General features: G+C 42.2%; 2 protein-coding genes across 3 annotated transcripts in view; one reads left to right on the top strand and one right to left on the bottom strand.

The window, feature by feature from the left end:
- Nucleotides 1-6,967, bottom strand: part of NAA15 (N(alpha)-acetyltransferase 15, NatA auxiliary subunit) — a 91,487-nt gene extending 84,520 nt beyond the window's left edge. The window contains exon 1 of one of the 2 annotated variants that reach the window (XM_010353481.2): nucleotides 6,603-6,967. In XM_010353481.2, the coding sequence (XP_010351783.1) occupies nucleotides 6,603-6,656 (54 nt within the window). In that variant the 5' untranslated portion in view covers nucleotides 6,657-6,967. The remainder of the gene's footprint in view (nucleotides 1-6,602) is intronic. The other variant, XM_010353482.2, reaches the window with a different exon arrangement.
- Nucleotides 6,968-7,028: 61 nt separating this feature from the next.
- On the top strand, nucleotides 7,029-18,638 carry NDUFC1 (NADH:ubiquinone oxidoreductase subunit C1). Its single transcript, XM_010353478.2, has 5 exons — nucleotides 7,029-7,836; nucleotides 12,855-13,083; nucleotides 13,664-13,767; nucleotides 15,986-16,065; nucleotides 18,479-18,638. The coding sequence occupies exons 2-4, from the start codon at nucleotides 13,017-13,019 to the stop codon at nucleotides 16,043-16,045; spliced, it is 231 nt and encodes a 76-aa protein (XP_010351780.1). The 5' UTR covers nucleotides 7,029-7,836; nucleotides 12,855-13,016; the 3' UTR covers nucleotides 16,046-16,065; nucleotides 18,479-18,638.
- The last annotated feature ends 3,019 nt before the right edge of the window (nucleotides 18,639-21,657 follow it).

Below are 21,657 nucleotides of genomic sequence, written 5' to 3'. Positions count from 1 at the left end.
ACTCTTAGTTGCAAAAGTAGAATTCTGTCACAAAGAAATTTAATCAGTTAACCTTTCATGTGCATATGGACACCTACTTGCTAACAATTCCTAATCTAAATTTCATCAGCAACTAAAGCTAAACTAAGTATCATTAACTAGCAGAAACAGCAACTTTCCCAGAGAAAATAAATCACATAAAATAATTTACCTATTATACAATGGGCCGGGCATTGTATCTCAATGGCTCAAGACTGTAATCCCAGCACTTTGGGAGGCTAAGGCGGGGGGATCACAAAGTCAGGAGATTGAGACCATCCTGGCTAACATGGTGAAACCCTGTCTCTACTAAAAATACAAAACATTAGCCAGGCGTGGTGGCGGGCGCCTGTAGTCCCAGCTACTTGGGAGGCTGAGGCAGGAGAATGGCATGAGGCAGAGGCAGAGCTTGCAGTGAGCCAAGATTGTGCCATTGCACTCCAGCCTGGACGACAGAGGGAGACTCTGTCCTAAAAAAATAATAATAATAATTTACCTATTATACAACATATGCAGCCACCTAATAGGTATTACTACTCTTTTGCCTAACAAAGAATTCCCTCACTCTCCTCCTATACCCCTCCCCTAAATAGTTAAACACTAGGCAGGAGTGTGATGTTAAGTGCCCTGAAAAGAAAAAAAAGTTTTAGTCCAGACTGTAACTAACACTAGCTTAATCTCAGTCTGTTTGCTTAATAAAAATGTCCCCACCTTGAAAAATTTTGAGAATTAAGAAAGGACTCTAAATAAAGCATGCTGTGTCCAAAATGGTAACCATTCACCACATGTGACTATTTGAATTTAAATTAAGATTAATTAAAAATTCATTTCCTCAGTTGCACTATCCATATTTCAAGTGTGCAATAATTACATGTGGCCAGGCCAGGCACAGTAGCTCACACTTGTAATCTCAGCACTTTGGGAGGCCGAGGCAGGAGGACTGCTTGATCCCAGGAGTTCAAGACTAGCCTGGCCAACATGGCGAAACCCCGTCTCTACCAAAAATACGAAAATTAGCCAGACATGGTGGCACGCCTGTAGTCACAGCTACTTGGGAGACTGAGCTGGGAAGACAGCTTGAACCCAGGAGGTGGAGGTTGCAGTGAGCCATGATCAAACCACTGCACTCCAGCCTGTGTGATAGAATTAGACCCTGTCTTAAGTACAACAAAAAACAAACCTACACATGGCCAATGGCTATCGTATTAAAGCAGATAACAAATATTTCCATCATCACAGAAAATTCTACTGTGCAGTGCTATTCTAAAGCACCTAGAGCAGAGCCTGGCAAATGGTAGATTTCTCATTTTACCTGGCAAATAGTGACAAATCACAAACATAATCATAATGCTATTTTAACTTCTCTCACCACTTTTCTAGGAAAGAAAAATTCTGTCCGTTAAAAACCAAACTCTGCATGTTCTCACTCATAGGTGGGAACTGAACAATGAGAACACTTGGATACAGGGTGAGGAACATCATACACTGGGGCCTGTCCTGGGGTGGGGGGAGCGGGGAGGGATAGCATTAGGAGATATACCTAATGTAAATGACGAGTTAATGGGTGCAGAACACCAACATGGCACATGTATACATATGTAACAAACCTGCACGTTGTGCACACATACCCTAGAACTTAAAGTATAATAAAAAAATTAAAATAAAATTCTATCCTTTAACACTTATAACTAACAATATAAATCATTCAGGCTAAGGTCCAAAACTACATTTACTGATGTACAATATTTTAACTATTCCCAACTTAAATTTTTCTTATAACTGACATTAACATTTGAAGAGCAAAAAAGAGAGAAGGAAGCAGCAGCAACAGCAACCAACCTACCAACACTTGATTGAAAGGCATTAGGGTATGTCCACCTTTTCCAAGTGGGTTAAAATATAAGGTGTAGATTTCGTTCTACCCTGGCAACCTCATTTTTCCTACCCTTAACCTAGATCCTAACAAAGTGGTGTAAAAATCTGGTAACATCCTCAAACTTTTACATAAACAAATGGCATCAACAGTAGGCAAAGGCCACAATTTTCTAATGACTTAATTTTCCAAGTAAGTTAAAACAGTTTATAAATACAAAACAAAACAAAAAACAGCATCTGGCAAACACAAGTCTTCCTTAAACTCTTACATAGGGCCGGGCGCAGTGGCTCCTACCTGTAATCCCAGAACTTTGGGAGGCCGAAACGGGCAGAACACTTGAGGTCACTAGTTCAAGACCAGCCTGGCTAACATGGTGAAACCCCATCTCTACTAAAAATACAAAAAAATTAGCCGAGTGTGGTAGCAGACGCCTGTAATCCCAGCTACTTGGGAGGCTGAGGCATGAACCCAGGAGGCAGAGGTTCCAGTGAGCCAAAATCACACCACTGCACTCCAACCTGGGCGACAGAGCAAAACTCTGTCTCAAACAAACAAATAAAATAAAATAAACTCTTATATAGTATATGTCACATTAAATTCACCCTGTTCTTTTTCTAGACAAATTATCAGCAAGAAACACTATGCAAGCATTTTGACTAACTTATGACCATGCTTTAGTCAGAAAACGGTAGAGTAATATCGAAAAAAAAAAAAGGGAAAAATATACAAAAAAAACTGAATTTTAGAAATCAACTAGACTAGATCAAGCCAGGCAAATCCGCTGCAGAAACTCTAAAATTTTTGCAAACTTATGTGTAAACCAGGTTTCCATGAAAAAATTAAGGAAAAAAATGTTTATTTTGAAATACAAACTAACTGCATTTCCTACATAAGTTTATCATAACAAGCACAGTACAACTAACAAAGTAGCAGCTCAAAAGTTGAATGCTGCAGGAATGATTTAAAAAGTTACCAAGTGGCCAGGAACAGTGGCTCAGGCCTGTAATCCCAGCATTTTGGGAGGCCGAGGCAGTTGGATCACTTGAGGTTGGGAGTTTGAGACGAGCCTGACCAACATGGAGAAACCACATCTCTACTAAAAATACAAAATTAGCCAGGCGTGGTGGCACATGCCTGTAATCCCAGCTACTTGGGAGGCTGAGGCAGAATTGCTTGAACCTGGGAGGCAGAGGTTTCGGTAAGCCGAGATCACGCCATTGCCCTCCAGCCTGGGCAACAAGAGTGAAACTCCGTCTCAAAAAAAAAAAAAAAGAAGTTACCAACCTAGCAACACTTGATTACATACAGCACACACATCACATTAAAAGTCCAACGTTTCCTTTATCAGGGCAAAAAAAAAAAAATCTTAAAATCAAAAGCACTAACTTACTATTGAATCTCAAGAAACTGAAGCAATTTCAAAAAACCAATATTACCCTTTTGGTCAGTAATACTTTCTTCATTCCTAACGTATGAGAACAATAAAGACATTTTAGCTCCTTTACTTTTCTTTCATTTAGTGATTTTCACATTTCTCTCACATATAACTTATCAACAGATCCACAGCACTGTGATTTTAGCAATGAACTTACAGGTTTTGCCCCACTAACACTACCACAAAAAAAATATTTAAGATGTTTAATCAAAAATTGCCATTCTATGGATGGTTAAACACACTGTGGTACATCCGTATCATGGAATACTACTTGGCAATAAAAAGGAATAAACTATTAGCTGGATGTAATAGCCCTTTCGTGATCCCAGCTACTCCAGAGGCTGAAGAGGAAGGAGTGCTTGAGCCCAGTAGTTTGAGGTTACAGTGCCCTATTGACAGAGCCTATAAACAGTCACTACACTCCAGCCTGGGCAACAGAGGAAGACTCTATCTCTAAACCCAAAAAGTTGTATACTGTATGATTATTTTTAGTAAACACACTGGGAATGGCAAAATTATACAAATAGAGGACATGTACTGATTGCTGGAGCCTGCAGCGACAGGGGATGGGAGTGGGGTGGGACAGATGATGGATGTGGTTCTAAAAGGGCAACAGAGGGGTACTTTGGACTGAGGGAACTGTTCTGTAGCCTAATTGTAGTGGTGCAATCTATACATAGGATAACACTGCACAGAAGTAAATACAGTCAGCTCTCATTATCCTTGGTGTCTGCATCCATAGGTAAAAACTATTTTTAAAAAGCATAATAAAAAATACAAATTTTAAAAATACAGTATAACTATGTAACATTAATATTGCATTAGGTATTATAAGTAATCTAGAGATATTTAAAGTGTACAGGTGATCTGCATAGGTTATATGCAAATACTACACCACTTCATATAAGGGACTCAAACACCTGCAAATTTTGGAATCTCGCGGGATCCTGAAATCAACCCCCGACAGATACCAAGGGATGACTGCACCCGCGTGCGCGAGCACTCACACACATGTACAAGTAAACTGGGGATATGTGAATAAGACTGGTGGATTGTATCAATGTTTAATAACGAACCATGGTTTTGCAAGGTGTTAGTGTTGGGAAAACTGAGTAAAGTGCACTGTATTATTCCTTAAACTATGTAATTATACAGTCTTCTCAAAATTAAAAGTTTGATTTATTTAAAAAGTGCTAACACTTGAGAAAATCTTAATATGAACCAGATATTAGACAATATTAGAGAATGACTGGTAAAAGTATACAAGACGATGTCCTTATTCTTAGGAGATGCTTGTTGAAGTATTTAGAGATGAAATTTTTTGTTTTTGAGACAGTCTCGCTCTGTTGCCCAGGCTGGAACTGCAACCTCCACCTCCCAGGTTCAAGCGATTCTTGTGCCTCAGCCTCCCTAGTAGCTGAGACTACAGGCGCACACCACCACTGCTGACTAATTTTTGTATTTTTAGTAGAGACAGGATTTCACTAAGTTGGCCAGCCTGGTCTCGAACTCCTGACCTCAAGTGATCCATCCGCCTGAGCCTCCCAAAGTGTTGGTATTACAGGTATGAGCCACCGTGCGCAGCCTAGAGATAAGTTTTATGTCTACAACTTACTTGTATACAAATGTATTAAACATATACATAGTGAGAGAGAAAGCATATATGGCAAAATATCAAGTGTTAAATTTAAGTAAAGGTTTAGGAGTGTTCCTTGTTCTCTCAACTTTTCTTTTTTTTCAAAATAAAGAATTGTGAAGAGGTTAAAGATAAATTGTCATTATAAACTTATGTTATAGTTCTACCTGCACACCAATTAGTCTTTTTAACGGTTTAAAAATAACTTTCTTCCTAAAACTATTTTACAGCTCCAACGACACTCTTAGTCTTAAAAGAAAACAAAACAAAATGCCAATAAGAATTTCAGGGTAACAGTTTTCCGACACTGGATGTGACGTTCAAATATTTTTCAACATGAATTCACTAAATCTGTAAGGCATATGGACACTTTCGTAAAACCAAAATTAGTTCAAATGGATGATTATTTATTTCTAGAAAAACTGAATCCCTAGAGTTGTTCTACTTTTCAAACAGGTGAAATAAATTATAACTGCTGGGGAAAAGGTTAACACTTTCACACACATCCTAAATTTTAAAAGTCTTAAATTTGGCAAACACAGTTAATTCTATCATAAGGAAAAGTTTGCGTGAAAGGGGCAACCCACATACTAAATGCCAAACAAAAAATGTACTACGATGTGTTAATTATAGTTCCCAGGCTACAGGACATATTTTAAAATGTAAACAGTCCCAACAAACATCAATGCATTTATGGTTTAAAAAAATGCAAACTGCACACATTTGAAATGTAGGGAATAAGTCTGAGTTAGCGTCAACAAAATCCTTCTCAAAAGTTCTTGTATTCTCTTTTCTCTGCTAAGTTTTTGCATGTGTTAATACACTTCAGTGTATAAGAAAAGTCTAGGTCTGGAACGTTTCAACTAAAGACTCAACTTTTTACTTCCTACCGAACCGCCCCCTCGCCAATGGGCCCCACCTCCCGAGAAGAGTGACGGGGTGGGGCTGTTTCCCGCTCGGAAACTAAGAAATAAACGCCTCATCCCTACTCCAGGAACAAGAGAACAAGGGAGGCAGAGGCACCGAAGACTCCAGTATGCAACTGACTACAAGGAGGCAGTCGTTTGAAAAGCTTTCTTTCCTTCTCTGAACTCTTTCTTTCCCTCCTCTCAGGTCATTTGACCCCGGGCCGGGCGGAGACAGGTGAATCCCAAGAGAGGAGGAAGAGGTAGGGACAGATGATGGAGGGAGAACCGCGTTTAGGCAATGAATGAGCCTGCTGCATCCGCACCACCTGTTCCTTCCAAGGGTGCCACCCCGGCCTGCCGGCAGGGTTCCCACACCAACCGGGCCGCGACTCCTGCCGGTGTTGCCCACTTGCCCGCCAAAGGCCGGGCCTCTCCTCCCCTAGATCGGGGAGAATGAGAACCGGCAGTCTAGAAGCCAGGAGATCGGGGCCTAGTCCGGAACCAGGGCCTCAAGCGTGGGGATGCAAAGAAGAAGCCTGTGGTCCCTGGCGCGCGGGCCATAGTAGGAACCACAGAAAGGGGGCAAAGCAATGCCTTCGGCCTGACGAGGACTATGAAGGCGGGGTCCCGGGCGGGAGTGGCTCAGTGCCCGCCGGGCCGAGGTTAGGGGTGACAGGCCCAGTTATCGGCTAAATCCTCCCCACTGCTTGCCTGGAGCCTCACACTTACCAAGATCCGCTTGAAGAGCGCATTCTCCTTGGGCGGGAGGCTCACGGCCGGCATCGTTCCGGCTGCTCCTGCTGCTCCCGCCACCACCCGGCTCGGTCAGTCAGTTTGTCCGACCGTCGCCGCTGCCGTTACCTAGCTGCTTCAGCCTTGAATATACCGATCCGCCGCCGCCACCAGGCCTCGGGTGTCGCCGCGTTGCCCTACCCGGACACCTCCTTTTTCCTCGTTGTCTTTTTTCCTTTCTCACTTAACGCTACCGCCGCCTCCCCCACTACGGGTCTCCGTCGGCGGTTCACGTGGTAACTGAACAGACCGACAGAGGCAGCCAAAATGGCGGACGCGGAGGGCTTTCCCACCCGGGTCACACCTCCTAACACGCAGGCGCGGTGACCTCCTTTCCCCACCTCCTCTGGGTTTCGGAGCTTGCCGGGAAACCTGGAGGCTGGCCCGCCGGTGGAGGCCGGGAGGGTCCGGGCAAGCCCCGCCCATCCTTTCAGTGCGTGGTGCCCTCGAAGCGCCCGCGGAGCTACGGGAGGCTAGGCAAATACGGTTCAGACTGCCTCCTCATCAAAAATAGCCTCTCTGGCGCCTTCCTGCTAGATTGACCTTTCATTCATTGGAAAGAGTCTCGCACACGGTGTGATAATCGTTTGAGCCCAAAGCGCTAAAATACAGGTGTAGGTATTTGAGAAGCGCCGTAGTTGATTATGGACGAAATGCCTAATTTAAGGAGCAGAGGCGGAGTGGAAAATGAAAAAAGCTTCTCCGCAGTGGAGACTTGTTAACAGCCCTGGAGAGGAAGGGGCTTAATAGAGTCTGAAAAGCGTGAAAGAGCTTGACCAATGAAATGGGCCTGGCTGTCGTATCGGTAATTTGGTGAATGCTGCTTAAGATCAGCCTGGAAAGTTAGTTAGCCAGATCCGAAGTGACATACTTGCACTGCCAAAGGAGCCTCTGGAGGTTAAAGTATGTGTTTTAATTTCGTTGTTGAGGCCATATAATGCAGAGTTGACGGACCAACCTTATGAGGCACCTTGGAGTGGAGTGGTGGAGAGTTAAAGACACGGACTTTACCCTGGAGCTGGCTTCAAACTAGTGCTTAATATTGTGACTCGAACTCCCCATCCCCAGAAATTCTCAGATCTTAGAAGCCAAAGACTGGCAAGGATACTAGAGAGAACTACTCGAGTAGGCGAGGTCAGACTAGATACCGAATAGGAACCCTTCCAAAAATGTAAGTCATTTCATTAACAGGTGACAGTAAAACTTTGTCAAAGTGGCATTCCATTGATCTAAAAATTTTCAAGTTATATGAGCCACTTTTAACCTTTGGTTTTTGATTACCTCTTTCCAAATCCTGATTTCACTCTGTAGCATTCTTTGCATTACGAATTATTAAACAATATGTTGTGTGCGTGTTTTTTACTCTTTTAAATTTATTTACAAAGACATTTTAATTTTCAAACTTCTCTTAACTGTCCCTGAAAGGTGTGAGTTGAGAAATATGTTTCCCAATATAAACTTGGGTTTTCTAGCTGCTATATTGATTGTCCTCTCCCTTCACCGGGGTCATAAATAAGGTTTTTAACAGTCAAATCCTGGAGTTTCCTTAAATTCTGTGATCTGTCTTCAAAATTTTGAGAAAATCATATGTACAGGAAACTATGTTTCAGTTTGAAATATGGCCAGTCTTTTAACCTTAACTTTATAAAATTAAGGGCAAGCTTATAATTCTTTTTTTTTTTTTTTTTTTCTTTTTTTGAGATGGAGTCTCGCTCTGTCGCCCGGGCTGGTGTGCAGTGGCCGGATCTCAGCTCACTGCAAGCTCCGCCCCCCGGGTTTACGCCATTGTCCTGCCTCAGCCTCCCGAGTAACTGGGACTACAGGCGCCCGCCACCTCGCCCGGCAAGTTTTTTTGTATTTTTCAGTAGAGACAGGGTTTCACCGTGTTAGCCAGGATGGTCTCGATCTCCTGACCTCGTGATCCGCCCGTCTCGGCCTCCCAAAGTGCTGGGATTACAGGCTTGAGCCACCGTGCCTGGCCTATAATTCATTTTTAAACTGTTATTTAGTAATAACCTGCAAAATTCACTGCCCCAAGAGGTCTTTCAACTGTCTGAACTATTGAAAGACAGAAAAATAGTCTAAATGTAGTTGATAATTTTAGCTTGGATTTCCAAATCTCTGCCTTCATATCCAAAAATCCCCACAGCAATACTATTTGCTATAGTTCTCTAAATTTCTCCCGTAAAGAATATTCTATTTTCCTTCAGAGGAAGAAAATGTCTGGTCTTTGAAACAATCAGTAGCTTCCACCAGAACCTTAGTACCTGATTAGATGAGCCAGAAATAGCATTTGGCAAATATTACATTCTTTTTGGGTGATGACAAACAAATGGCAGTTTTAAAGGCTTGGCAAATACTAGTCTGATTCAACATTTAACTGATTCATTTACTAGTTAAAATGCACCTACAGGTAACAGTCTGACCACACAGTAACCTGAACTGAATAAAAAAAAATATTTACTCTGATTACCACAATTTCACAAATAGAGATCCCGTTTGAGTTATACTTTGACAGCCATGCTTTCAGAAAGTTAACATATCCAAGGCTATATGCTGTGGCTGCTGCTGTTGCTGCTAGTTAATTCATTTTACCCCATGTGCTTGCATGTCACTATGTTCAAAATGCCAACTCTAAAAGTATTAACCAAAAAAGAAAGAAATAAAATCATTTACCTTGCAAACTTTAATTCTACAAAAGGGATATGTTGAGTGAAATTTCTCCATATATGTAAGATGTTTTCTATTGAGACTGTTACATCTTATTAAGTATTTGGGTCTTACTTAAAAAACAAAAAAAAATGGCTGGGTGTGGTGGCTCATGCCTGTAATCCCAGCACTTTGGGTGGCTGAGGCGGGCGGATCACAAGGTCAGGAGTTCAAGACCAGCCTGACCAACATGGTGAAACCCCATCTCTACTAAAAATACAAAAATTAGCCAGGTGTGGTGGTGCACGCCTGTAATCCCAGCTACTCAGGAGGCTGAGGCAGGAGAATCACTTGAACCTGGGAGGCGGAGGTTGCAGTGAGCCAAGATCGCACCACTGCACTCCAGAGCGAGACTCCCTCTCAAAAAAAAAAAAAAAAAAAAGGTAGGCCAGGCATAGTGCCTCATGCCTATAATCCTGACACTTTGGGAGGCTGAGGCAGGAAGATTGCTTGAGCTCAGAAGTTTGAGACTAACCTGGGCAACATAGTGAGACCCCATCTCTACAAAACAATTTTAAAATTTGCCAGGTGTGGTGCTGTGAGCCTGTAGTCCCAGCTACTTGGTGGGCTTAGGTGGGAAGATTCCTTCGGCCCCAGAGGTCAAGACTGCAGTGAGCTGTGATGACACCTTTGCTCCCTAGCCTAGGCAACAGAGCTGAGACGTTGTTCCAAAAAAAATAAACAACATAAAAGAAATTCATGTATTTGTCACCTAGATTTAACAAATGTTAACAATTTGCCTTTGCTTCTGGGTGTTTTTGTGTGTGTATAGACAGGGTTTCTCAATGTTGCCCAGGCTACTCTTGAACTCCTGGGCTTAGGCAATCAACCCACCTCAGCCTCCCAAAGTGCTGGGATTATAGGTGTGAGCCCCAACACCTGGCCTGCTGCTGAGTCTTAAAAAATAAAAACTTACAGATACATCTTGGTGTATGGGGAGGTGGGAGGTTGTTGGGTTTTTTCTTTTCTTTTGTTTTCTTTTGTTTTGTTTTTGTGACAGGGTCTCACCGTGTCACCCAGGCTGGAGTGCAGTGGCACAATCTTGGCCTACTGTAGCCTCAACCTCCCAGGTCCAAGTGATCTTCCTCCCTGAGCCTCCCGAGTAGCTGGAACCACAGACGTACACCACCACACCCAGCTAATTTTTTTAAAAATTGTTTTGTAGAGATGTTTATCTACCTATGTTGCACAGGCCAGTCTTGACCTCTGGACTCAAGCAATCCATTTGCCTTGTTCTCACAAAGTGCTACGATTAGAGGCCTGAGCCACTGTGTCTGGCCCAAGTCCTAAGTTTGATTCATAGTATTCTCATGCATGCTCTATCAATAAACATATGTGGTTTTTTGGGGGGTTTTGTTGTTTTGTTTTTGTTTTTTGTTTTTTTGTTTTTTTGTTTTTTTGAGACGGAGCCTGGCTCTGTCGCCCGGGCTGGAGTACAGTGGCCGGATCTCAGCTCACTGCAAGCTCTGCCTCCCGGGTTCACGCCATTCTCCTGCCTCAGCCTCCCGAGTAGCTGGGACTACAGGCGCCCGCCACCTCGCCTGGCTAGTTTTTTGTATTTTTAGTAGAGACGAGGTTTCACTGTGTTAGCCAGGATGGTCTCGATCACCTGACCTCGTGATCCGCCCGTCTCGGCCTCCCAAAGTGCTGGGATTACAGGCTTGAGCCACCGCGCCTGGCCTGTTTTTTTTTTTTTTTTTTTTTTTTTTTTTTTTTTTTTTGCATTTTATACAGTTTTTCAATTCTTGCTCTTTCTTTACCTTCCTTGGGAGATGTGATTTTTTTTTTCCCAGTGAAAAAATCTTGGACTAAAACTTTGCATTTCTGGCTGCTAACTCAAATCCTCTCTCTTTTCACCTGGATAATAAATAAGTTTTAGTGTTCAAATTCTGAAGATGCTTACATGAATATTATGAAGCAACTTCTAACAAAATATTATAGATATTTGTTCCTAGCTGGAATTACTTAATCAGGATTCTTTTCAAGATGGAGTTTCACACACAGCTGCATACTCCATACTCCAAGTATACACTTCCCATAAGCTCTAATATGCTGAGAAAAATGTGCTTATACTTCATCACTTTCCCAAAATATGCACTAGTAAAAGGATACAAGGGCCAAAGCTCTGAAAAAGAACAAAGCAGTCTTTCCCAACAGCAGTACCGAAATCAGTAATTTGCTTACTGGTTCTGTATACTCTGACTAAAGGTAGCATCTGTTTCAACTTGTTGGATACTAGCAAAAGCTTCGTCAGGACAAGCTTCCAAAGGATGGTGTAGAAAGGATATACAACTGACAGGTTGCTGAGTGGACAAGAAGCCAATAAGTTGAGAACCAACAACTGGCTCAGCACATTCATTGCTTAATTTACTTACTTGAGCATGAGTCCAGGAGGCTCACACTAGGTTACAAACTAAAGTGACTCACAATTTAGCAATCCACTTAGCCACCATTTGCATGTTAAAATGAGCCAGAAAACACAGTACAATTAATTTACTTTCTGGTCAATAATTTTTCGTTAAAAAAAGATTTTAAAATAACATTGCTAAAGAGAATATAGGAGATTTGCTAACATTTATTTTGGTTTTAAAATTAATGATATAAGGTTTAACGGATTACTTTTAAAGGGTCAAAATGTATTGTCTGTTACCTATAAATATTTTTACTGGTCTTTAGACATCAGATTGAACTGAATTGAATGTACAAAGATCTGGCTCAATTGTGCAAGATAAAACCTATTCCTCAGAACAATGTCTTTAATAGGCAAAACCAAATAAATTGTTTACTACTACCAGAGAGTTGTTTAAGCTTCTCAACAACCCTATACGTTTTATGTTACAGATGTAAAACTTAGGTATAGAGAGGTTAAGTAATTTGCCTAGAAATCATAGAGCAAAAAAGTGGTGAACAGAATGGCTTTGAACGCTGATTCTACAGCTTATGGTCTAGGGTGGTCCAAGTCTGTTAGGTGAGCTAACGAGGATCACTAGATCTGGGGTCAGAAGACCTCAAACCGTATCCCACCTCTGCCATCTATGTGATCTTGAGCCTATCCAAGGCACTAATTCTACTTCACAGGTTTGTGAGGCTTCAGTATGATCGTGAGTGTAAATGGTAAGTGTTAAGAAATCTTTTCAACTATAAAATATGTCACCTTGGGTGAGTAGCTGTGTTCTTTAAGCTTCATCTGTAAATTGAGGCTTATAATCACGGCATGATATGTGCTCATTGTGAAGATGAAATAAGACAGTGAATGTAAACCATATGATACATTAATGCACCGTGCCTGGACCACAGAATTCAATCCAAGCGCTAGTTATTATTCAGCACGACACTTTTCTTTTTTCTGGCTCATGTAGGAAAATTTTAATAAACCTCTTGATGAATAGCCGTAGAGATGGGGTGAAAAACCCCCAGGGGACAGAGAATAGAGAAATTCTTTTTTCTTTTAATTACTTTCTTCCTAATTCCACTTTATAGACAGAAGGCTGAGGCCGGGGTGCTAGAGAACCTTTCCGTGCTGGAACTCACGTTGACGCCCCCACGGAGCTCGGCTGCAGAGTCCTGGAGTCCCGCACTTCCGCCCGTCAGGTGGCGCTGGTTCTGTTGCCGACTCGGAGAGACAGAGCCTGGCCACTCAAGATGGCGCCGTCCGCGTTGCTGCGTCCCCTCTCCCGCCTGCTGGCCCCTGCCAGGCTCCCGAGCGGCTGTGAGTGTCCATCCTCTTGCAGGCCGATTCTACCCTCAGATTACCCCTCCTAAGGCGGACCCAGCCCACAGGTGCAGGAGGCGGCAGCGGCCCGGGTTCGTCCTGCAGTGACCTTTGCCGGCCGGCGACCCAAGGCCCAGCCCGCGCCTGTCCCCTACACAAGACTCTCCGCTCCCCATCACCCGCCTTCAGCACTTATCCAAGTGCAACCTGAGCACTCTTGGCCTTTGTAAATGGGCTTTGGGTCTCTGCCTTCCCCACCTCTGTACGTTCGGTCCCGTAGACTGGGAGAGGAGACACCCTTCCCGGGGCGCCTCCTACATGACCACTCCCGAGTCGTCTGAGGGTCCGCAAGCCAGTAAATGAGGCCTTGAAGGCCTCGGGCAAGACAGGTGCTACCTGTCTAACTCTCCCAGTGGCCCTGGGCGAAGTACTTGACCTCTCTGAACCGCTATTCCGTTGGCTGTTTAAGTGGGAGATGGGGGAGTTAAAAGGAGAACTAAATGCGGACGTAAATGTTAGGGTTTTTTTCCCTACAAGGCAGTAAGTTACAGATTTACAGACCCTCTGCCCCTTTCAGCTTCAGCGCGGTCAAAGTTCTACGTGCGAGAGCCGCTGAATGCCAAACCTGACTGGCTGAAAGTTGGGTTGACCTTGGGCACCAGCGTCTTCTTGTGGGTCTATGTAAGTACTTTACTCCCGGATGTCGTGAGACTACCCCAGCGTGGTAAGGGATTGAGATAACATTGCAAGATTGAATGGTGCTGTTTTGCTGTATGGCAGTGAAAGTCTCATAACAGTAGGATATTTATATAATCGCTGATACATATTTCTCCAAAAGGGAAATCTCCAGGACTAAAAAGAAATTAAGATTTCAGCAACATTGAAAAAGTATGATGGGACTAAAATTTCTGTTATTGTTCCTTAACATGGTTTTGTAAAGAATGGCAGTTTTACTAAATAGTAATTATACTTTATTTCATAATGAGAGTTTAGGCTAATTGGAGTTTTATAAAGGTACCTTTTCCAGATGCTGTAGGGTCAAACCAGCAGTGTACAAGTTGTACAAATTGAATCCCAATAGACTTCCAAAACATTAGGTTTTAATCAATGTTTGTATAAATACATTGTTGGAAATTGTACATAGTGTGTAGCTACCTTTTTAAAAAAATTTTCAGGCCGGGCGCGGTGGCTCACGCCTGTAATCCCAACACTTTGGGAGGCCGAGGTGGGCGGATCACAAGGTCAGGAGATCCAGACCATTCTGGCTAACACAGTGAAACCCAGGCTCTACCAAAAATACAAAAAAATTAGGCGGGTGTAGTGGCTAGAGGCCGAGGTGGGCGGATCACGAGGTCAGGAGATCGAGACCATTCTGGCTAACAACAGTGAAACCCCGTCTCTACCAAAAATACAAAAAAAAATTAGGCTAGTGTAGTGGCGAGCGCCTGTAGTCCCAGCTACTCAGGAGGCGGAGGCAGGAGAACGGCTTGAACCTGGGGGGCGGAGCTTGCAGTGAGCAGAGATATCGCCACTGCACTCCAGCCTGGGCGACACAGCGAGACTGTCTCAAAAAAAAAAAGTTTTCACGCCGTATGCTTTATACATAAACTTGCGTTTAATCATTTCAACAACACTATGTGGTACCTAATACTGTTGACCCGTTACAGATAGGAAACACACTTGGAGAAAGTAGTTTGCTGAACCCAGTTCTCCTGACTTCAGAGGCCACACTATCCTATAAACCACTGTGAAACACTGCCTCTGTAGGGATAAAATTTGTTTTTAAAGTTAAAGTATCTGCTATATTAATATTTAAAATTTTGTTTTTTATCTGATGGGTTTGGGGCTTCCTCCACTGTCCCCCAGCTCTTAGATATTTTAAATTTTCTGGTTAAAGTGGTTCAGATTGTTGACTTGGAAAGGGGTGAGAGATTTTGAGTCACTTACAACTTAATAGTAACTCATCTTTTTGAATAATGTTGCTTATAATGAATTTTATACATTCTTAATTTAAGGTTTTCTCGAACAAGAAGCTTGATTACTGCTGAGAGCACTAGTGATTGAACTGGGATCTTTGATTGCCATGAATGTCATCGTATATAAACCGTTTTTCCAGTTGCATATTCTGTCAGACAGTAGTTCTAAAAATGTGACTGTCCTCCGTAACATCTAATTGATACACATACAGTTTTGTGGTGGGGTTGGTCGTTCAATCAAGGTATCACACTTCTAAGATTAGAAGCATAACACGCACCCACCAACCAGCCTGGATCCCATTTAATAACCAAGTTCTACTATATCATGTTGATTTACCCCTTTGTGATAAGCCATTTCATTATATTTATTACCCACCAAATGAGGTTAAAGTTTTTTGGCAGTAGTTGAATTCAAATTTTTGGCCGGGCACAGTGGCTCACGCCTGTAATCCCAACACTTTGGGAGGCCAGGGTGGGTGGATCACCTGAGCTTGGGAGTTCGAGACCAGCCTGGCCAACATGGTGAAACCCTGTCTCTACTAAAAATACAAAAATTAGTCATGCGTGGTAGCAGGCACCTGTAATCCCAGCTATTCGGGAGATTGAGGCAAGAGAATCACTTGAACCCGGGAGAAGGAGGTTGCAGTGAGCCAAGATCATGCCATTGCACTCCAGCCTGGGAGACGAGCAAAATTCCGTCTCAAAATAAATAAATATTTAAGATCTCCCTTCTCAAATTTAGTATGTCAGATTGTGGTGAGCAAGTGTATACCATTCCTGATTTTTGAACTTTTGGATTGCTTAGCCTTTTATTTCTAACTAGAATAGTTGTCTATCCTTATTTTTCTATCCTTATTCCTCTTACAAAATATAAGTATCCAGGAAGATTACATTTCTAATTTTAACTGTTTAACTCTTTGTAGCTCATCAGACAACACAATGAAGATATTTTAGAGTACAAAAGAAGAAATGGGCTGGAATAAACTTTTGAAATACTAATGCAGTAAGTATACAAGTTTATTGGATGAATGGATTATGCAAATTAACTTGACCTCTTTTTTAAATACTGAAGAACAAGTTGTTGTTTGTTTTGTATTAGGTTTTTCATTTTAGCACCCATATTTCTGTCTGTGACAAATTTATAAATTTGTAATACCTTTGACAAATTTATAAATTTGTAATACCTTGCCTCAAGCAGCTGGTTTTGTTTTGGGGGGTTTTGGGTTTTTTTGTCTGTTGTTTGTAGACCTGTTGGCCAGGCTGGTCTCGAACTCCTAGCCTCAGGTGATACTCTCGTTTCAGCTTCTCAAAGTGCTGGAATTGTAGGCATGAGCCACTTTGCTAGCCTCAAGAATCTTTTAGCATAATCATTTTTAATCACTACTCTTTGACTCTGTTTAAAGAAAGGTATGTTTAAGAATGAAACCAAAATCATATTATTTTCTTAAATCTAATAGTGCTTTACACTTAGCTTTCATAGCACTTATGACAAATTATTATTCTTTGTGTGTGTGTTTCTTAATATCTGTTCGGTATCTTGCACAGTTGAGTGTGAATTCCATGAGAACAGAAACCTATTTTATTGTCATTTATTCAACAACTTGCTCATCTGGTCCATTTAGGAGTTTAATATTTGTAGAAGTGATGAATGTATAAGGGCAATCGATTCATTTTATTTTTTATTTTTGAGACGGAGCCACCAGGCTGGAGTGCAGTGGCACAATCTTGGCTCACTGCAACCTCCGCCTCCCGGGTTCAAGCGATTCTCCTGCCTCAGCCTCTCAAGTAGCTGGGACTACAGGCATGCGCTACCACACCCAGCTAATTGTTGTATTTTTAGTAGAGATGGGGTTTGACCATGTTGGCCAGGATGATCTCAATCTCTTGACCTCGTGATCTGCCCGCCTCGGCCTCCCAAGTGCTGGGATTACAGGCGTGAGCCACAGCGCCTGGCCAGGGCAATCAATTTTTATATTTTTGTCTGTATGACTATTTCATTATGATTGTCAACTCAACTAATATCCAATTGGACAGTTCGTGGTAAAAACCTAGTTGTGAACATGATACACACCCAGCTAATTTTTGTATTTTTAGTAGAGACAGGGTTTTGCCATGTTGGCCAGGATGATCTCGATCTCTTGACCTCATGATCTGCCCGCCTTGGCCTCCCAAAGTGCTGGGATTACAGGTGTGAGCCACTGCGCCTGGCCAGGGCAATCAATTTTTAAATATTTTTCTGCCTGACTATTTCATTATGATTGTCAACTCAGCTAATATCCAATTGGACAGTTCCTGGTAAAAACCTAGTTGTGAACAAGATAGCATATTCTGCATGGTCCATGATTTAAAAGAGAGTTTATTTTATATATAAAATATATACACCTGGCTGTGTGCAGTGGGTCACGCCTGTAATCCTAACACTTTGAGAGGCCAAGGCAAGTGGATCACTTGAGACAAGGAGTTACAGACCAGCCTGGCCAACATGGCGAAACCCCATCAGTACTAAGAATACACAAAAACTAGCTAGGCATGGTGGTGCGTGCCTGTAGTCCCAGCTACTTGGGAGGCTGAGGCACAAAAATTGCTTTAACCCAGGAGGTAGAGGCTGGGAGGTTGCAGTGAGCTAATATTGCGCTACTGCACTCCAGCCAGCCTGGGCAACAGAACGAGACTCTGTCTCAAAAATAAATGAATGAATAAATAAATTATATATACATCTAATAGATATGTATTAAATATATATAAGTATACCATATACAGTATATATATATATATATATGTGTGGTGTATTTCTGAAAACCCTTTTTAAAAATTCCTGTATTAATCATTTTATAAGTGAAAAGTCACTTAAAAATCTCAGCTTTCATGATTGGGTTGATTAAATAAGTAACTTATATCTGCTGTATAATAAACATAGTGATCACAGACTATCCTTTGTTTTCCATATTTTATAACTCTGAAACTGACTTCTTTACGGTTGATTATCCAAGTATTTTGCCTTTTTTCTATTAGCACCCTGCCTATTTCACTATTCCAATCAGCCAATCAAGAGATAAAAATGAGCTGGACTTGGTGGTTCATGCCTGTAATCTCAGCACTTTGGGAGGTCAAGGCAGTGGGATAGCATATGCCCAGGAGTTTGGGCAACATAGCGACTTCGTCTCTACCAAAAAAAAAAAAAAAAAAGAGGTAAAAATGAAATAGGCATTTAAATACAAGCCAGATGGCTTTTGCTATTCTTTCATAGTTAAGGCAAAATATTTTTTGTTAAAATTAAATAAAATCAAGTATTGGTACTCTTTTTGGGTTTCTTTTCTAGACTTTTTCTGATGTTCTAAGGTGAATTATTCAGAGTAGTTTAATTTTAATGTTATTTCTGCTGGTTAATGCTACAGTTTTTTTTTTCTTCATTATAGGTATGCTCCGTATAGTGATTTCAACTGTTCCTCTGGATTCACCATCTGTTGAGTTGTAAATGTGAGAGAAAAAGATATGTGAATATATACCAAGTCAGCATTTGTATTTTGCATCATTAAATAAAAAGAAATAAAAATACTTCTGTATTCTTCAGATAAAGCATGTTGTGACAACTTGTAGAAAATGTTAATTCTAAGGTATATTAATAGAAGTATTTCAATATGGAAGGTACCACCTGATAAGAAGGTCAGTGGTAATTAAGGACACATTGGTAAGAAAAGTTGTTGTGAACATAGATTCAAAAATCAGGACTGGCTGTGCACGGTGGCTCAACGCCTGTAATTCCAGCGCTTTGGGAGACCGAGGCAGGCGGATCACCTGAGGTTGGGAGTTTGAGATCAGCCTGATCAACATGGAGAAGCCCCATGCCTACTAAAAATAAAAAAATTAGCTGGGCATGGTGGTACATGCCTGTAATCCCAGCTACTCGGGAGGCTGAGGCAGGAGAATCACTTGAACCTGGGAGGCAGAGGTCGCGGTGAACTGAGGTCGTGCCATTGCACTCCAGCTTGGACGACAAGAGTGAAACTCCATCTGAAAAAAAAAAGAAAAAAAAAATCAGGACTGAAGGATTTACTCTTGTTATCACCTTTTAATTTCTGATCAGAACGTTTATTTAGTATATCAGGAAAGCAGAACTACCTTGTTACTCAAAAAACATAGGATCACAAAGATTGTTTTCTTTAGAGGAGTCATTTTGGTAGGTTAGAAAGGAAGGATGAATCCTGTTACCAGAGTTTTTCTGACTCTCTTCTTGAATTTGAATAATTTTTATTTGGGTGACTACTTGTACTCACTGTTATAGCAACACAAAATTTGTTGTCTTAAAGTTGCTAATACAACTTTAAGCCTATGATTTTGCAAACTCTGACTTGATTTTTTTGTTTGTTTGTTTGTTTGTTTTGGAGGCTTTTGTTTGGAGATTTTTGAGACGGGCTTACTCCCTGGGTCAAGTGATTCTCTCACCTCAGCCTCCTGAGTAACTGGGACTACAGGTGTGTGCCACCATGCCCAGATAATTTTTTAAAGTTTTTAGTAGAGAGGAGGTCTGTCTATATTGTCCAGGCTGGTCTCCAACTCTCAAACTCGAGTGATCTTCCCACCTCAGCCTCCCAAAGTGCTGGGATTACAGGCGTGAGCTGCCGCGCCCAGCAACTATTGATATTTTTAAAAAAGGTTGGAGGGTTAACAGACAATTTTAAATATACATTTGACTTCCACAGTAGGAGCACCGTAACTTTCAACTCCCCAAAACCTTAACTATTACCAGGTACAGTGGTATGAGCCTGTAATCCCAGCTACTCAGGAACCTGAGGCAGGAGGATCTCTTGAGCTCGGGATATAGTACACTATGCTGATAGGATGTCCTCACTAATTTTGACATCCATATGGTGACCTCCCAGGAACGGGGGACCACCAGGTTGCCTAAAGAGGGGTGAACCAGCCCAGGTCAGAAACGGAGCAGGTCAAAACTCCCATGCTAATCAGTAGAGGGATCACACCTGTAAACAGTCACTGCACTCCAGCCTTAGCAACATAACAAGACCTCATCTCTTTAAAAAAAAAAAAAAAAAAAAAAAAAAAAACTATGAATAGCCTTTTGTTGACTGTAAGCCTTATCAATAACAGTCGATTAACACATTTTGTATGCTATATGTATTATATACTAGTTGTTTTTTTTTTTTTTTGAGGCAGAGTCTTGCTCTGTCTCCCAGGCTGGAGTACAGTAGCACGATCTCGGCTCACTGCAACCTCCGCCTCCTGGGTTCAAGCCATTGTCCCGCCTCAGCCTCCCCAGTAGCTGGGATTACAGGCATGCACCACCAGGCCCAGTTAATTTTTGTATTTTCAGAAAAGATGGGGTTTCACCATGTTCGCCAGGCTGATCTCGAACTCCTGACCTTGTGATCCTCCCACCTTGGCCTCCCAAAGTGCTGGAATTACAGGCATGAGCTACCACGCCCAGCCTATATACTGTATTCTTACAATAAAGTGAGTTAGAGAAAACAAAATTTTTTTTAAACAACCTTAAGGGGCCAGGCGTGGTGACTGAAGCCTGTAATCACAGCACTTTGGGACACCGAGGCAGGCAAATCACTTGCTCAGTTCGAGACCAGCCTGGGCAACATGACAAAATCCTGTCTTTACAAAAAAATAAATACAAAAATTAGCCAGGCATGGTGGATGATGCCTGTAGTCCCAGCTACTTGTGGGGCTGAGACAAGAGAATCTCTTGAACCTGGGAAGCAGAGGTTGCACTGAGCCAAGAAACCACTGCACTCCTTAAGGAAGAGAACATGTAATTTATTAAGTGGAAGTGGATCATCATAAAGGTCTTCATCCTCATTGTCTTCACACTGAGTTGGCTGAGGAGGAAGAGGAAGAGTTGGTCTTTCTGTCTTGGGTGGAAGAGGGAGAAGAAAATTCTGTGTAAGTGGATCCATGCATAAGGACCTGTGTAGTTCAAAGTCATGTTGTTCAAGGGTGAACTGTACTTCATTTGACCCTCAGGAAAGCCCTTTTCCTTTTTTTTGAGACTGGATCTCCTCTTGCCCAGGCTGAGTGTGTAGTGATGCGATCACAGCTCACTGCTGCCTCAATCTCCTCGGCTCAAGTGATCCTCTCGTCTCAGCCTCCCAAGTAGCTGGGACTACAAGGCCCATCCAGATCTGGCTAGTTTTTGTTTTTTTTTTTGTTTTTTTGTTTTTTTTTTGACACGGAGTCTCGCTCTGTCACCCAAGCTGGAGTGTAGTGGCTCGATCTCTGCTCACTGCAAACTCCGCCTCCCAGGTTCACACCATTCTCCTGCCTCACCCTCCTGAGTAGCTGGGACTACAGGTGCCCACTATCGTGCCTGGCTAATTCTTTTGTATTTTTAGTAGAGATGGGGTTTCACTGTGTTAGCCAGGATGGTCTCGATCTCCTGACCTCATGATCCGCCCGCGTCGGCCTCCCAAAGTGCTGGGATTACAGGCGTGAGCCACTGTGCCCAGCCTTTTTTTTTTTTTTCAGAGGGAGTCTCACCCTGTTGCCCAAGCTGGAGTGCAGTGGTACAATCTCAGCTCACTGCCACCTCTCCTTCCCGGGTTCAAGTGATTCTCCTGCTTTAGCCTCCTGA

This window comes from Rhinopithecus roxellana, chromosome 2 (assembly GCF_007565055.1).
Source record: "Rhinopithecus roxellana isolate Shanxi Qingling chromosome 2, ASM756505v1, whole genome shotgun sequence".
Classification (NCBI taxonomy): domain Eukaryota; kingdom Metazoa; phylum Chordata; class Mammalia; order Primates; family Cercopithecidae; genus Rhinopithecus; species Rhinopithecus roxellana.
This window is presented reverse-complemented; position numbering and strand designations above follow the sequence as displayed.